Source organism: Poecilia mexicana, unplaced genomic scaffold (genome assembly GCF_051168715.1).
Source record: "Poecilia mexicana isolate PSO_F unplaced genomic scaffold, ASM5116871v1 scaffold_18, whole genome shotgun sequence".
NCBI lineage: Eukaryota > Metazoa > Chordata > Actinopteri > Cyprinodontiformes > Poeciliidae > Poecilia > Poecilia mexicana.
Window position 1 is genome coordinate 18,276,377 of NW_028263387.1, and position 18,280 is coordinate 18,294,656.

Here is an 18,280-nt window from a genome sequence, read left to right on the forward strand (position 1 = left end):
TAACGGGCTGGGCATGCTAATGCTACATTCCGGAGATTTTTGAAACGGCTCATTTTCCTAGACACCCAAACACATTAACTAACGTACCAGCAATAAAAATAATATAGAAATAATTTTCCATGTGTGAAGGAATTTAGTTTGTATTTTTCAACATGGCTTTTTAAATATATGCATACATTTTTATCATGCTAGCTAGATGCTAGCTTAAGTAGCCGCTTAACTCGCCTGTGTTTTGTTTTTAAATCTGCTCAAACTGTAAATGGCGGTGATGACAGCTCTACTTTTCAAAGGTTAACTTCATGCAGCAACAAGCTGCGAAGCGGGACAGTGGATCTTTGTGTCCAGTTTCGGGGCTGGAGCTCCGGAAGAGATTCCTGCGGTGAGATAAAGCTGTTAATGTATGACTTGGTCACTTTTTGAGGTTAGTATCTATCTGGTTTAGGGGCAGTGTAGATAGGAAAAAATGAGTATATTTTGGCAAAAAACCCTCAAATTTTGAGATTAATCTCCGAAATTTTCTAGAAAAAACAGAGAAGTTTTTGAGCTTCAAAAGTTTAATATTTTGACTGAAAAACTCAGAAATTTTGAGATTAGCCTCAGATTTTTTTTAATGAAAACAGGAACATTTGTGAGCCCCAAAAGTTGAATATTAGTGAGAAAAAATACATATTTTGAGATTGATTTCAGAAATTTTCTAGGAAAAGCAAGAACATTTCTGAGCTCAAAACGGAACTTTTGGATCTAAAAATGTTTGACTTTTTGAACTCAGGAATAAACTTTTTGGTTTTTTCCTCAAAAATTTCTGAGATAAAAATTTCTGAGCTTGAAAAGTTGAAAATTTGGAAGAAAAAAAAATGTAATTGATCTCAGAAATTCACAAGAAAATTGTGGAAGTTCAGAAATTTTCAAGATGAAAATTTCGAAAAGGAGAGAAATTTTGACTATGGAACTCAGAAATGTCATTTTCTTTAAAGAAAATTTCGGACTCCAATCTCAAATAGTTTTTTTCTCTATATTTTTGACTTTTCAAACTTGGAATTTTTTTTTTTTTTTTTTTCAACTTTCTCAAAATTTCTGAATTTTTTCTATTTTTAAAATCACAAATTTCCATGTTTTTCTAGAAATTTTCTGAGATTAATCTCAACATCTCTTGAGTTTTTTTTTTAGATTAATCTGAGACATTTTCTGGAAAAATGTGGCAATTTAAAAATTTTTGATTTTTGAAACTTTTCTAGAAACTTTCTGAGATTAATCTCAAAATTTCTGAGTTGTTTTCTACTTTTCAAGCTTATAAATTTCTGTTTCTACAAAATTTCTGAGATTTTTAGATTAATCTCAAACATTTTTTCTTGAAAAATTTGGAAATTCGAGAATCCTTGACCTTTGAAACTCTTTTCCCAGAAACTTTCAGAGATTTTTTGGGGTGAATGCATTCATTTATTCCCCATACAATGTCTAACAGCGTTGCACATTAATGCCCTGCGAGTCTTCTGCCAAATGAAGTCTCTTCTCATGATGAGTGTGGCAGCAGCTGCTGTTATTAATGGGCAGAGTGAGCTGAGTAAGTTAAGGAGCAGCAGAAATGTTGGTGTTTGTAGTTTCCGTGTGATGTGTATGAGCTCATAGTGGGGGTCATGCCAACATGGGAGGGATCGGACCGTCAAGTGGACAGCTCTGTAGCCCGCCTGCCCGCCCACTGCGCTCCACTCCACTCCACTCCACTCCACACCGGGAGCAGCGCGTCAGGGCTGATGCCATCCAGCCGAACATAGATGGACTGACGAGGGATGAACAACAAAAACAAAACCTCTGCGCAACTAGAATAAATCCCTAAGAGCTGCTCAGCGGGTGAGAATAAAACTGTGTGACGCAGCTTTCTTACGGGTCCCGGTCCTGGTCAGTGCCCGTTCTGGAGACAGCGAGAGGCGGACAGTGGAGTGGAAAAAGCTTCGGGGAGCGGACACAGCTGGAGCTCCTCTCCGTGAGTTATTTCTTCTGAATTTAAAACTTCATCTTTTAAACGAAGCCGCTTTAACAGCAACCCGAACCAGCGGTCGCCCTTCGCTCTCTGCCTGTTTATCTGCGTGTTTTTTAATGCGACATTAGTCCTCACAGCTGCCAATTAGTCACAGGACGCAGGCGCGAGCGCGCGCACAGAAACAAACTGACGGCTCGGTGCGCGAGAACGGCCAAAGCGGATTCCTGTCGCGTGACAGAGCCGGCAGATGTTGCCACGCGCCCCGAGGCTTGAAAAAGCTTCAAACGATAGATAGATAGATAGATAGATAGATAGATAGATAGATAGATAGATAGATAGATAGATAGATAGATAGATAGATAGATAGATAGATAGATAGATACTTTTAAATAAAACTATAAATTAAAAACAACAAAATAACGTTTATTTATTTATAATTAAACTGTTATACTCTGTATTAATGTTTAGAGTTTAAATATTTTGAGCCAATGAGAATGTAAATACTGTGTGAGAAAGTAAATAATGTGTGTGTGTTAAAATATTTAACATAACCTTTGTAACATGAATGTTTTGAATTTATTTTTAAAATTATGTATTGAATGAAAACGTTACATTTTACTATTTGTAAGCAGAAATTATTTTTAAATATGAAAATATAACAAAAGCTGGAATCTTTTTGAATTTTTTATTTACTGTGTAAATGTCATGAAATAGTTTTTTTTTACTTTGAGTTATAAAAAATAATATATATCTAGTCAGAGCTTACATATATTTATATGTGAATTATATACCATTAGTAACTTAATATATGTATAATTTCCACTGTGAATGTTGTTTATACCCCCTTTCCATTTTTAGTTTTTTTTTTTTTTTTTTTTACAAATTTTTAAATTAAAAAACATCCATTTCTCTCAATGGGGTGCTTATATTTACAATCTGATTTTTTTAAAAATATATTTTTATATGAACATTTTAAGAAACAATTTTTAGTTTTAGTTGTAGTGAAAGTTTATTTTTACTATTTAAAATAAGTGAACTTTTACCCGAAATTCTGTTTTGTTTTACATTAAAATAAACATATTTCTATTTGTAGTTTAATGCAACAATCAAAATGTAAGTTTTTTGTCTATCAAATCTCTTAAATATTTCCAAAGGTTGTTTTATTCAAGCCAGTTTTTGCATTACAAAACTGACGGCTCCAGTCGATTTGATAATTACTTTTAAATTTGCAGATAGGGTAATCTTCCCAACATGCATTAGGTCTATTAACGTCCCCGGTTTAGGCACTGTGCTGCCAGTTTTTTCTGCTCCAGCAGTGCCATATTCTTAAACCTAATCTGGTGGTTAATAGCTCTCATATTTGTAGCTCAGGGCTCATATTTTGTGCAGCTTTCTGCTGGCTTTGAAAGGCTAATCTGTCCCTGATATAAGCGCATTGGTCGGCCTGCCATCTGGGCTGTATTATAGCAGAGAGGAGAGGGCATTTGAATAATTGATATTTAGCTATTTATAGGAGGATTATTCTGTTCATGTTGCACCAGGGCGATCTATCTATCTATCTATCTATCTATCTATCTATCTATCTATCTATCTATCTATCTATCTATCTATCTATCTATCTATCTATCTATCTATCTATCTATCTATCTATCTATCTATCTATCTATCTATCTATCTATCTATCTATCTGTCGATCTGTCGATCTGTCGATCTATCTGAAGTGGATTATGGGTGTTGCTGTTCACACTACTCTCACTCCATTTCACTGTACAAGGACAGTTGACCATTGTTAGCCCTCTCTCAAGCCTCTTTCCCGTTTTTTTGATGGTGAAAGTGTGTGTGACGATAAACACTCTGATCAAACAGAGCTTAACAACCTGCCCAAACAGATAACACACTGAGGGGGAGGAAAAGAGAGGATGGCAGAGGAAGGAAAAGGGGGGGAGTGGGAGTGAGGTTAGGTTAGTAAAAAACAGAGATGAGGACCGGCTCTTTGTGTTTAAAATGCTCTGTTGTACAAAGGAAGGTGAGAATAAGCCGATGTTTATCATTTGGAACATATAAAAAGACTCGTATGTTGTTGTTATTTCCAGTTTTTGTTAGGTTGTGGAGTACGGATTCAAACACAACAGGAAGTATAGAACGAAACCCGGAGGATGATGCAAGGCAGAGATCATGAGCCAGATGTTACCCGGTGCCCTACCAGCACATAGCCTGACCCACAGGCTGTTAACCTCTTTCTCTCTGCCCTACATCTGATTTTGGTTCCTCCTGTTCAGCCTGATACAGATCTGTTGCTTAACAATAAATATATCTTGTGATGTAGAGGTAGAGTAGGCACCATATTTACAGATGCGATAGTTCGCAGCTCAGTCATTCTGGGTTCAATTCTTAACTCTGAAACTTTTCTCTCTTCTTTATGTCAATAAAAGCCACAAAAACCCCATTAATATGTTTCATATTTATTCCAAAGTTTAAAACTGAGATTTGAGTGCAACATGTCAAATATTTAAGGAAGACCTATTTTGCAAAATTCACATTTTGCACATTTTTATACTTCCATGTAGATTTGTGCTTCTTCTAATAACAGCCCACACACCCAAAAAACCCAGCAAGCTGTTTTTTGGTGTCCAGAATATAAAGCATTTCAAAAAACCTCCATATTGTTAAGTCACGACAGGCACTGTCCTGTCGCCTAGCAACCCCAGTGAAGCCCAGTCTGTCACCTAGCAACCAAAGTGGAGTTCCAGCATATTTGGTCAGCTGGTTTTACTGCTGTATGCGCTGTACAATGGCTGCTGGAAAAGACAAGCGTTTTATTGTTGACTTACCATCCAGAAACAACTTGCTGCACTCTTGTTGGTTGTGTAGGAAGCTCTACTAATACTTTTCAAAGATGTATAATGTATAATTGTGCATCTGTTTGCAGCCATTTTCATGTGTGAGTGGGGGCCTACTCAACGTTTTGTGCACAATTGTAATGAAACTGTTTTGTATAGCTCAGAGACCTATCCTATTCAAGGAACCTTTAACAGACAAAAACAAGCTGAAAAATATTTAAGTTTGAAGCTGGTAGACATGGTTAAAATGAAATTCAGAAGGACGTCAGACCCAACTCACCTCCGTCACAGTGTGAGAGCCAAACTAGCGATGATTAGCTTTACAAGCCAATAACAAGATGTGTCTGAAAAATATTCACACAGCACAACAAAGCTTTCACTGACACTATGTGACTAATTTAATCAGCTATAACCTGGTAGAAGTACAAATAATATTCACAATCTGCATTTTTTATGTTTATGCATGTGGCGGCCATCTTGAATTATGAGGTTGGGTTTTGTGGTTGGATGTTTGACTTTAAATGATTCTGTCGGTGATTTCTCATCCATCCATCCATCCATCCATCCATCCATCCATCCATCCATCCATCCATCCATCCATCCATCCATCCATCCATCCATCCATCCATCCATCCATCCATCCATCCATCCATCCATCCATCCATCCATCCATCCATCTTTAAGGTTCCGTCCAGTTAAAGTTCTCCTTCCTGTTTAATTTTTGCAGATCATCATTATAAAGATCCAAGTGGACGAGGCTGCAGCCTTTGACCGATCAGTGGCCTGTTTTGTTGTCCAGGTTAGTTGAGCATTCATGTTCTGACCATGTCACAGTGAAATAAATAATAGATTAATTCACCAAATCTCACATTAAAACATATTTTGATAGGAGATATTTTCTTTCTCTGAAAGGAAAGGAAATTAATTTGAATGTGACATTGGGAATGTAAAAGACCGCTCTCATTTTGCTTTTGTAAGAATAATCCTTATAAAAAAAGTGTCAATACTTTCAATTTTTTAGTCCTTTTTATTTAGAGATTCTAGTAAAAATTGTGAGTACAATCAAAATGTTTCTTTATTCGTCTTTTTGGAATCTGGATAACTTTGGCAGAGAAGGACCAAACCAAGCAAATAAAGCAAATAAACACGACACAGGAAACTATTCAAAAGTCTGAAGTCACTTCCTTAGTAAAAACATCCTGTTTTCAGGAGCTCTGGTCAGATGACACCGAAACGATACATTTTGATCAACATTTAAAGCACCATTCCAAGGGTGGGACACAGTGGTGGCAGCATCATGGTGTTAGTAGTATGCATTTGTTGAGCAAGTGTTGATGGGAAGGTGGAAGAGAACCTTTTAGAAACCGAACAGACATGGGACTGGGGCGGAGGCTCACCTTATACCAGAACGATAAACATACAGCAAGATTGCATAATTTAGATCAGAATGTCCTAGTCAAAGTCCCAAAATCCAATAGACCACCTTTTTCTCCATCCAATCTGACTGAGCTTGAACTGTTTTGTCAAGAATGGGCAAAAGACGAATTATCAACAAAAGGTCGCTGTAGAAAACATTGACGTAGAGCACATGTGTTAAACTCAAGGCCCCTGGGCCAAATCTGGACCGCCATAGCTTTTTATGTGGCCCTCTAGATTATAGATTAAACACTAAGTGTGCTTAAATGTTTTGTTATTAATAAATCAATGCAATTTTTATTTGTCTACTGCCAAATTATATCAATCAGTCCCTCCAGTTTCTTGAGAATTATCGTGGAAATTCACCCAAAATCAACAAATCCTCGCACTTTTCCACTTTAATACATAACAGAGGCGCAAAAAGTGGGTATGCAGCGTATGCAACGCATAGGGGCGCAGCACCAGAGGGGGCGCCAAAACCCCGTCTGGAGGGGGCAACGCGCCGATTATGTTTTCCCATACAGTTCAGCGCGCCTTACGCTCCTCCACCTCTCGCACATAACAAGGTAAATGTAGCGATTTTTACACTTCACGTATCATTGCCTCGGGGGGGTGAGCGTCGCTCCGTCACCTTGACGTTCCTTCCCTCGGGGTGGGAGGGGGAGGTTTGATTTATTTTTTCGCATCCTCATGAATAATGTGTAGTTGCGCCACTGATACATAACTGGGAGTTTATTACAGATTTTTCTCAGAAATTGTCAAAAACTTTCTTACTTGTTCTAAACATCTACCTCATCCTAGATTGATGTCAGATTATAGTCCATTTACCGTCATAAAGAAGTACAAATATTTCCACATTAGTACCACAAACACTTTGATTTCTATTGCAAAAAATCACAAAAAGAATCACAAAAACCTAGAGGGACTGAAAAGATGTTCAAGACTGAAAAGATGTTCAATAATATTTCATTTCAAGAATTCATTGATATTTTAACAGTTTGTGAACAGGTTTTGTCAGCATTCTGGCACAACTGGCCCTTTGAGAGTATTCATAATTTTGATTTGGCCCAAAACAAAAATGAATTTGACACCCCTAACTTAGTGGGTTGAATATTAATAAATTGAACACTTTTCATATTTTTATTTCTTAAAAAAATAGAACCCCACAGTTAAAGTGTAACTAGCCCCCTTGTTAAAGCCTAAGCCCCGCCCCCTGGCAGATTTAGAAAGTTCCAGAAAGTGGGCGGAGCCAAGAGACACAAAGGGGCGTGGTTAAGCTAGAGTGGTCAGGATGAGAAGCACTGTTGCCAACTTACCCACTTATATTTAGCAACTTTTCAGACCTTCAAGTAGCTTTTATTCAAAAAAGGATCAATTTATACAGTTTATCCGCAAAAAAATAGTTGATTATAAGTGATCACTGAAGTTTGCGATAGTCGTGCAGTAGTGGATATGAATACCAGTTTTGTCACTTTTACATTTTTAGAACAACAAAAACTGTTTAAAATACAGAGCCAAATTTATCAACATTAATTTTATGTGGTTGTCTTTGCAGTGATGGATTCACCTACAGACCTTTTCGATGACTCCTCCCCCAAGATACGGACTTTTACTCCCGGTCTCTCCTCCACCGACCTCCCTGGAGTCCACACCGCTCCCGGCTTCAGACCCCCAGGCTTCCCCCTCATCCACCATCTCCTCCAGCCGGGCGGAGGCCCACGGAGGATCCTGACCGCAAACCAGAATGAAGTGACTGCCACTCAAATGGAGCAAGAAGAGGGGATGATGGAGGGAGAGGACGAGTTGACGGAGATGAAAAGGAAGTGCAACGACACCGTCCTCATGGCTGAGTGGAGTCAAGACGTCATGAAAGTGAAAAGGATGAAGCTGGAGTGCAGGCAGAAAGATAAGGAGTTGGAGGACGGAGGAAAGAGGAGAGAGGGGAGGAGACGGGAGAGGGAGGAGCTGAAGGAGCAGCTTGAGGAGGCCAGGGAGAGACTGCAGGCCCTGCAGGAGAAAGTCTGGAGGGCGTTTGGGGAAAAGGCAGAGAAGGAGGAGAAGAAAACGAAGCGCCTAAGCGGAACCAGGTGTGATGGAGATGAAGGGACGGTGGAAGATGAGGAGGACGTCACAGGAGAGATGTTTGATGAAGAGGACATCGATGGCGCTGAGATGGAGAAGGAATCTTTCTCCCTGCTTTCTGTTTCCCATTTTGACACCTTCCACAAACGGAAAGACGAGTTGCAAAAAGACAGAGAAAGGCGGACAGAGAGAGGAAGAGAAGGAGACATGGAGGGCATCATGGAGGGATCGAGACTGTGGCTGGAGTGCGGAGGTCTGACGAGGGGAGACTGGGACGGAGGCGCTGAAGACGAGGATGAGGAGGGAGGACAGAAGTTTGCTCAGGCGCTGAAGCTGGAGCTGGGCAGCGCTGTGGCGCGAGTCATTGACCGAGTCCTTCGTCTTTACACGGAGATGATGGACCATTCCTCCCCTCCTGCCACCATATCCTTCCATCCGTCTGATCAGGCGCAGGACGGAGGGAAAGTGAGGGACGGCTGGATGGGACTGTTGACGAGAGGAAGAGTGGAGGAACCGATGAAGGAGAAGGAGGACGGAGACAGAGAGCAGCAGCTCAAGAAGTTGGTTCCTCCTGGACCAGATCTGGCAATGCCATTGGCCGTTCACAGGTCACCTGACACGCGGAAGACCTTCCCTCTTCTTGGACCGCCGCTCTCCACCAGCATCAACTCTTCCCACCCAAACCTCCCCCTTCATCACCCCTCTTTGACCCGACCCACTCCTCTTCCTCACCCTCCACTCTTGCCTCCAGCTTCACAGCCCAAAGAGACTTCCTCCTCCACTTCCTTCCACCCCTCTTCATCATCCTCTTCCTCCTCATCATCCTCCTTCCCTGCACCACCTCCACCACCTCCTCCTCCACCTCCGCCTCTTCCTCTTCCATTACTCCACTACTCCATGCAGCAGCTCTTCTCCCGCTCGCTCCACCACCCACAGCTCCCGCATCTTGCTCCGTCTCGGAAGGACTACCTGAACTCCGACCCCTTCCTGGAGTTCTCCTCTCATGCCTCCTTCCCTCCGCTCCCTTTTCTTGGACACCTGGACCCGTCGCTGACTCGCCACGGAGTCAGAGAGAGGGAGAGGGGGGTGAGGGGAGACGGGAGCATCAGAGGAGGCGGAGGAATGGACGGAGGAGAGCTCTACCTGACCGCCGGCGGGATATCCTTTTTGTCATTTGAGGGAAGGACTAACAGAGAGGATTGTGTTTGTTCATGTTTGTCCTTAACCTGTGTCATGTTTACACTCAGGAGGGATTGTCTCCCTGCCATCTGAAGAAAGCCAAGCTCATGTTCTTCTACACACGGTACCCCAGCTCCAACACGCTCAAGACCTACTTCCCTGATGTCAAGGTAAGTGTGCCTCAATGATCCATCTGTCCATAGTCCCTAGTTATCCAAGACAGGATCACACGGTATAGGAAGATCAACCAACCAACCAACCCATCGACCGACCGACCGACCAACCAACCAACCAACTGACCAACCAACCAACCAAGTTTGTTTGTATAGCACAAACCTGATTAATTTTCACAACAAGGCAGTTCAGAGTGCTTTAATCATAAAAACACAAGAATAAAAAGTAATAAACACAACATACAGTCAACGTTTGTGAAAACCAGTAACAGACATTAGATTTTGACGAGCGCCCTTATGAAGATCGTCAATACGCATAAAGTATTTTGGCCAATGTCTACTATGGATCTGTACCTCTCTGTCCTGGTAAAAACCAGCCCCTGGTTCTAAGCTTTGCTTCGTACAGAGGGTTTGAAGCCTTGGCTATTCAGAAAATGCTTGCCGCTTATTTTACCCAGTTGCTAACTTTTATTAGCGAGGTCGACAGGTCGATGAAACCTATCAGAAATTGCGTGTGCTGTGAAGGACCCTGACATTTTTGCCAGCAATAAAATGTCTAAAACATTCCTCTTGCTCAGAGTTGAATTGTAGCTCTCTTCCCCTTATCATCCACAGGTTGATTCTTTGACGTGTGAATTAATTGATATCTTCTTATCATTATCACCATGTAATGTCATGGTATGTCACACTAACTAGCTAACTAAAAAGTTAGTTCTACTAACACTAACACATCACACCAACACAGTATTTAGTGGAAGCTAGTGCTAAAGTGCTAACTTAATTTCAATTATGAAACTTTGAAAGACAACAACTATTGAACAATAATTTAACTTTTGCATTGTAATTTTGGATGTTCTATATTACCCTTAGATACTGTATTTACAGTATCTTTATATATTGTTTGCTCCTGTCCATGTTTTATTTTGTTCCTGAATGTTTCTGGTTTAGAATATAGTTATTGAAGGAAAAAAGAGAGGAAATGGAACTGCCGTGTAAACAGTCTTCACCCACTTCAAAATAAGAGCATGGATATAAACTTCTAACAAACTAAGAACTCTTAATGGTCAATAACGAAACCTTCAACAAAGATGTCAAACTTTATTCAACAGAATATTTACAAAACAGCCAAGTATATTTGGAATTTAGCTGGAAAAAATAAATTTAGAGGTAGCCAGATGTGGTAAAAATGTCAAAGGATAGCAAAAGTACTAAACTAAAACTTATTTCCAATATTAACATATTAGCTTAAATGTGCCCACCACTGAATAAAACCACCCGAGTTTACTGGCCTTATCTTTTAAGGGTCTTTCAGTCTCAGTCAAAGGATGGCCTTCTTTATATATTCATTTTAAATACTCTTTAGACCACAATGTAAATAGATTTAAAGTTCAGAGTCAGAGTCTTAATTCATGTTTGGTCCACTTATAAAACTGAATATTCAGTTATTGATAGGAAGGTCAATCAAGTGAATGCAGTATTAAAGTTCAATAATATATAAATAACATTTATGGTGCTTTCCATCTGGATACATCAACTAGTTTACATTTAGAGCAGGCTCATTTTGGACCCCCTGATGCAAAAATGACATTATGTAAAATCACCAAATAAGGATTATGATATGAAATTATAGAGGCTTTTAAAGCATCTCAAATAGATTTCTCACATTTATTGGTTTATTTTGATGTAAAACTTAATTGCCTTGACTTAACAAAAACGGCATATTGTCCTACATCTGTGTGGCCCTGAGTGAAGGATTTGAATCCATCTGCTACTTTATACTAAGAGTGAAATGTTGTACATTATTTTGCATGTTCACAGTAGCTGCATCTCCATGGACCACAGAATTACACAAATTAGAATTATGAAAATAAATTTGTTCAGTGGAAAAACAACAATTTAGAAAAAAAAACTCACGTTTTTCCAAATAAAAATGAGGTGGTTTTTCGGCTGCATCAAAATTAGATTAGATTAGATAATCCCAATCAACAACCATGTGATTAATAACCGGCTGTTTTTACTGGCAGAAAAGACGAATAAATCTGCAGTAGGTGGTAAGAGGAAGACGGTTGTCATGTTTTTTAATGACATATCGGATGAATAAACATATTCAAATGTGATTTTAATTGCGTTTGCAGTTTAGAAATTGTGTTTTTTCCACATTAGTGGAAAATCGACAAAGTTTTGTACACATTTGAAATGGAAACGCAGATAGTGTTTTATCCATCAGGTAGTCTGGACAGAAGCAAAGCACACAGCGCCAACTGTATTTAACAGAGGTGTAAAAAGTCATACGGTGACTGCAGGAGCCTTGACTCAATCCCTAAAATGAAAAAGAACGATTTCCAACTATTTTTTACAATTTCTTCCCCACTAAATGAATTTACTGAACCCAGACGTTTGGTTTCTCTAGATTATTACATGCGAGCTGCTGCAATGAGGCAGAATTAGTTTTACACTTATTTAAATATTCTGCAGAGGGATCAAAGCTGTGACCTGAATTAGTTTTCGGCTTCAGGGTCGGCCAGCACAGGTGTCATCAGCTAACCCTGAAGCATCAAGCAGCCGCAGCCTGTCCAAACTCAAACTGTACAGACCAAAAATAGCTGCTCTCTGGTTTGTTAATCGTTTTCAAATAAATTGAAGCTGGATATTGTTTTGCAGTCTGTCCAACCCATGAAATAAAAATATTATGACATAATAAATAAAGCTAATAAGGATCTTTCTCCTGCTGTCTAGTTTAACCGCTGTGTGACCTCGCAGATGATTAAATGGTTCAGCAACTTCAGGGAGTTTTTCTACATCCAGATGGAGCGATTTGCACGCCAGGCGGTCCGCGACGCTCTCACCCGGTGAGTTACACTCTGCCCCGAATTTACTCCATCTACACTAGAGTCTGCTAGTGTTTATTTTAATCTTTCTTACAAATTTAATGATCTATATTCTCTACAAAAAGGAGTGGAACAATTTATAGGTATATTAAATAGGGGTGACCAAAGTGCAGCTCAGTGACTGCAGTTTGATTTAAATTTGGCCCGTCCATCACAGGCGGATATTTTTAGTAATAAAAATAAAATGAATATAGAATAGAATAAAATTATTACCGACATAATTTTCTTGAGATGGAAAAATTTTAAATCCAGCACAAAGTATTCATCTTTTTTCAACCAGGCGTTCATAATAAGTAGAACCACGTTTATCCAGAGACGTTTGATTTCGCTGCACTTAAATCAGCTTTTATGTGATTAAAAATTAATCACATAAGCAGTTTCACATAGCAACAAATGTAAACAGAAAAAATGACTTGTGTTGCTTGAAACTTTGATGACTTTGAGCTCATTTAGATTGTCTGTGTTCTAATTTGTTCAAGTCAATAAATGTTTGTACAAGGGATGAATGAAACTGAGGATGTTTCTGACGCAGGGACGGCGCAGCTCGTCTGGGCCGAGAGAATCAGCTGCGAGTGGGTCGAGATACGGAGCTGTACCGCATCCTGAACATGCACTACAACAAGAGCAACGTCTACCAGGTCAGGACAGGATCAGTGCAGAAGTTTACTGACATGTAGGCAGTCATGTCATGCTAATCTGACTTACTTTAACCATCTTTCACCAGGAGGGAATGAGTGTATGAGGAACAGCCAATTTAGAAACAAAAAGTAGGAGCACAAGGTTCGGTTTATGCCAAATCCGGTAAAACATAAACATACATACTGTCGTACTGATGTTTGGAGGACAGAAATGACATAAATCATTAAGTTTCTGGCATAAATTTGTCAGCCTATTGTATTTACTCTTTAAATTAACTCCATTTAAGTTGTTTTTTTATTGGCTCATTCCCAGTTTTAAGGGAAGCGCATATATTTTCCATATGGTGGAAATGGAGTCATTCCAGATGAACCAGTTGGGATGTGTGTTTTGGATCTGTGTCCTGTTAGGAAAATGTCAGAGTTTCTACCAAACTGACCTAAGCCGAGCTTTTATTGTTTGTCCAAAATTTACATTTTGCCTGTTTTTGTTCTTCCATTTGGGTCTCAACTGCTTCTAAAAAACAGACCAAGTGATTTAAAAAAAAAAAGAAAAAAAAAAGCATCCAGCTATTTTTTGCCAACAAGTTCAAGTTTTTAGGGATCTGGAAAATGAGACGTTTCTAAAATATTAAGTTCCATTCGAGAGGCACTGTCCCCGTTACCTAGAAACCAATGTGAAGCCCAGCCCGTTACCTAGCAACCCAAAGAAAGTTCCAGCACTTTGGTTAGCTGGTTTTACCGCCATTTGCGCTGCTGGAAAAGACGAGTGTTTTGTTGTTGACTTACCATCCAGAAACCAGGTGCTGCAATCTTGTTGGTTATGCAATTAATATGTTGTTTTACTTAGTTGTAGTTATTATTTTAAACTTTTTGGGTCAAAAAAACCAGATTTTGTTGCTTATAATTGACTTGTTAAAGCAATAAAAATGTCCTAGACTTCAGTCCTATTGAAAATCACACAATTTAAATGAAACATCAACATTTCTGTTCAGAAGAGTAGGTAAATGTCCTGTTAGAAGCTTGTTTCTATACAATTTCAGTGGCATTTATCTAAATATTGGTGGCTTCAATATATACTTGAGCCTGGGTGTGTAATTTTGACTGGTTTGAATTAGAAAAAATCCCCAATACAATAAAATATTTGTCTTTAAATGTAATTGAAAAATGGGGTTCTATTTTCATTCTACTCAGGGAAATAATGTCTCAAATAAATTTTCTGTAATATATAAACCACTAACTTCTGACCAAAAATGTAAATATTATACAGTAGATGTTTTTTTTTTAAATGCAGGACACAAACTGTTAAAACCATTCTTATCTTGTCACAAAATGTACATCTTTTTATCACCACTAGTCGGCAGTAGTGGTCCACTGAATTTACAGCAAAAATGTCAGGAAAAAGCTTTAAGTGAATGAGGTTGGTATTTAAAACTTAAAACCAATTAACTTTTAAAATGTAAAATTAAAAATAGTGCCTGCTTTTAAAAAAGTGTGAAATATGTTATTTTTCTTTATAAAACTATCATAAAAACCTGAAAAGCTACACTGTCTGCAACAGATTGCAGGAAATGGGAGAAAAAAACCTTGAAGAAGAAGACAAATGGCTAAACAAAGTGCAGCACAAAGCCTACATTCCTTCAAAGAAGTCGGTTTTCTTATAAACTTAGCCAATTCATAACGAAACTTTAAAAAAACAAACATTTATATGCAGAACTATATGGTCAGTTCAAACCAAATATACAGAGAGATTTCTGAGTTTGGTGCCTCTGGTAAGGCAAATTTCAGTACAAACCTCCAGGTTGGAGGGGAAAGCTCTCTCAGTTTTTCTTATATGTGGTCCATGCTAATTTGCAGCCTTTACTTCCTGCTTATTAAAGTCATAAGAAACGTCAAAGTTTGACAAAATTACACGTTGACTGGTCAATTTGCTCCAAACCAGTAGAAACATGACTAATTCACATTTTCTGTTTTATTTTCTCTCATAATTCACAACAATTGGTTGGAAATGTAGCTAGTGAATTGATTTTGAACTTCTCTTTATAACAACATGAGACCAAAAGGACAAGGATCCCAAACACAAAGTCAAATCTACAACAGAAGGGCTGAAAAAGAAGTGAATGTAGGTACAGCAGTGGTCCAGTCAAAGTCTGGACCGCAACTTGATTAACATGTTTGCAACCTCAACAAACTGAAAATGATTATGTGCTAAATAATGACTTTTTTTTTTCTTTTTACAGTTTCAAATCTAAATAAATCATTTTTTTTATCACCCTGAAAGAGGGTGCACTTACTTTTTTAGAATTACTGTTTATTTATCATTTGCTGCTTTTGAATAATGATAACCTACTAAACTAAGGGTTTGCCTCCTCTGCCAGTACGTGTTACAGACTTTGACTGGTCCGTTTCTGTGTGCAGGTTCCTGAGAGGTTCATCGAGGTGTCAGAAGTGGCTCTGAGGGAGTTTTACTCGGCCATTTGGACTGGGAGAGACAGCGACCCCTGCTGGAAGAAAGGAATATATAAAATCATCTGCAAGCTGGACAGTCCTCTGCCGGATGCCTTCAGGATGCCTGGCTGTCCGGTGGGCTGAGCTCTGCGTTTCTCCTCTATTTGAACTCCACTGCATGCTCAATCACATTTTTATCAAGGTTTAAACAAACTGTCAAGCTGTAAATGATGGGTCTGGTTCTCAGTTTGAGGTTAAAAACCATTATTTGGGACATAAACACAGGACAGACAGTGGACGCGCTCAGTGCTCAAACGAGAGTCTTGTGACTGCACTTATCCTGGCCATACCGCTGAATTAAAAGCAGGAATTCCTTCTGCAAACATTCCTCTGCAGTCAGGCTGCAAACCGCAGCTTTTCTACATTACACGTTTGATAAAACTCTCCTGAAACCGAGCGCTGACACAGCCTCGTATTGTTCGTTCTGTCACAGATTCATAACGAGTCCCTCTGTATGTGTGAGGCTGCGTTTTACTGTCGATTAGCTGGAATTTTAGAGAAACATTCGCAAGTTATTCCAGAGAAAATTTAATTTAATGCACCCGTTCAATACTTCATCTACAGACTTCATTGGGATTTACGTGACATCAACAGAAAATAGTGCCCAACTGCGAAGTCAAATGAAATGGTTTAACATTTGTTTTTACAAAAGGAAGTCGGATATACATTTGTATTCAGCCCACTTTGTTCATTTGTTGTAAATTTGTTCAACTGAGCCCAATTGAGCTGCACATCATTGTCGATCGAATAAATAACATCGGCGTCCTACAAATGACAAACAAAAAAATTGGACTAATTAATTTGCTTTATTCTATTTTATTTTTTAAATCTTCCTTACTGGTTACTTTTAATTTAACATTTTGGGCCATTTGACAAAAAGTTTAAAGGCTCTCCTGTTATAAAATCTCAACGTCACAAATTGTTTATTTACATAAATATCAAATTGTTTCACTGATTAATGGCGCAAAGTCAACGCTGCTGAAATGCAGTTTTTAAGCAAAAATGGAAAGTCACAATGTTTAACCATTCAGCACAAAAAGTGTAAGGGTTAAAACACCCGCAGCACTGACAAAAGTTTAATAATTTTCTTATTTGATCAGAGTTTCCTCTTTCATAGATTCGCTGTGTTGCATAGCTTCATATTTGGTTGCCACGGGTTTTAGCCAGGTGGCAAAACCACCTGGCTAAAACCCGGTGGTTTTAGCCAGGTGTATTTTAATACACCTGGCTAAATTTTTCATTTGTAAACACAAATGAAAAATTTTCATTTGTGTTTACAAATGAAAATTTGTAAACACAAATGAAAACCACATATCAAGATTTCTTCAACTTCACAATTACGCACGACTCTGTGTCGTCACAAACAATCTCAACAAAATACAATTAAATTTCTGGCTTCAAGGTTAGAAAATGCGAAAATACTCAGAGGATGTGATCACGTTAGCAGGGAATATCCTGGCTGGTTCTTTTAAAAGCTGAAAAGATTGACTTTGATTTCCTGCAGCTCAAAGACAAACATTAACGAAAACACGTTCCTGTGAATCCCTTCGCTATCCAGTGGGAAAACATCAGAGTTCATTTTCTATCAGAATCCGTTTTTCTAATTTCCCTCCATCTGAAGCAGCTTTTAATCTTCATAGAAAGTAGTTCTTTGTGATGCTGGACAAATCTTTGATTATTTATGAGAGTCTAGAAATGTATTGATTATCCTTCAAAGTGTCTTTGCTCAGAGTGTAACTACTGTACAGCTTTTGTGCATGATAAATAAAAATGTACTCAACATGGAAATCTGTTCAGACATATTGAAGTTGACATAGCTGTATATTGATGTCTTTGGTGTTCCTCTTATGTACTCTTGAAATATTTTATATTCTTTGGACGTGAAGCTGAACTAAATAAGTTAAAATATCTGAGCTTTTGTTTTGCAGACTGGTTGTTTTATATTTTAAATCTTGTATGTTGTGATTGTTTGATCTGAAAACAAAATAGCTTTTGTTGGTGTAATTATTTGTGACGTGAATTCAAGTGCTTGTTTCCCAGATTTGTAATTTTTTTTTCCTTCACATTGTACAGAATGTGCTGCAGTCTTTGCTGTAGATCTGTGCCTCATTCAATGAATTTTACGTCTTATCAGCTAATTAAAGTAATACCAACCTCATGTCATGAAACGTGTTTATTTATATGCAACATGAACACCTTCCATATTTATTGGTAAAGATGTGTAGAAAACATTAAAACACACCCACAGCATCAAGGATCCTCCACTGTACCCAACATTGAGAATGAGGGATTTAATTTTTTATTTACTTTTTGCTTGATTTACACCAATTGGTGACATTTTTAGTCTGAACTGACTCAATTAAATTCAATAAAAAAAAACTTTGTCAATTGTTTAAAAAAAAATTAAGCAAAAAAGAGTTTATAAAGTCCACATGATTACAGTATAGAAAGCCTTTTTGTAGTTTCAATGTGGAGGAGCAGCTGCTCTACTCTGAGTGCCTCCAGGACGATTGAGCTTCTCACCCTAAAGGAGAACCCAGACATCCGGTGGAGGAAACTCAGTTTGGAGACACATGAGGGT

General features: G+C 38.5%; 1 protein-coding gene across 1 annotated transcript; it reads left to right on the top strand.

Annotated features, from left to right (window-relative positions):
• Positions 1-1,412: 1,412 nt before the first annotated feature.
• On the top strand, positions 1,413-17,857 carry prox3 (prospero homeobox 3). Its single transcript, XM_088015888.1, has 7 exons — positions 1,413-1,981; positions 5,546-5,617; positions 7,790-9,473; positions 9,551-9,665; positions 12,405-12,517; positions 13,089-13,194; positions 15,610-17,857. The coding sequence occupies exons 3-7, from the start codon at positions 7,792-7,794 to the stop codon at positions 15,781-15,783; spliced, it is 2,190 nt and encodes a 729-aa protein (XP_087872014.1). The 5' UTR covers positions 1,413-1,981; positions 5,546-5,617; positions 7,790-7,791; the 3' UTR covers positions 15,784-17,857.
• The last annotated feature ends 423 nt before the right edge of the window (positions 17,858-18,280 follow it).

What these genes read in the sequence shown, in the direction of transcription:
- prox3 (XM_088015888.1), top strand. Translation starts at nt 7,792, where the DNA reads ATGGATTCACCTACAGACCTTTTCGATGACTCCTCCCCCAAGATACGG. An exon ending in CTCTACCTGACCGCCGGCGG is followed by an intron (nt 9,474 to 9,550) that starts GATATCCTTTTT and finishes TAACCTGTGTCA; the next exon opens with TGTTTACACTCAGGAGGGAT. An exon ending in ACAAGAGCAACGTCTACCAG is followed by an intron (nt 13,195 to 15,609) that starts GTCAGGACAGGA and finishes TTCTGTGTGCAG; the next exon opens with GTTCCTGAGAGGTTCATCGA.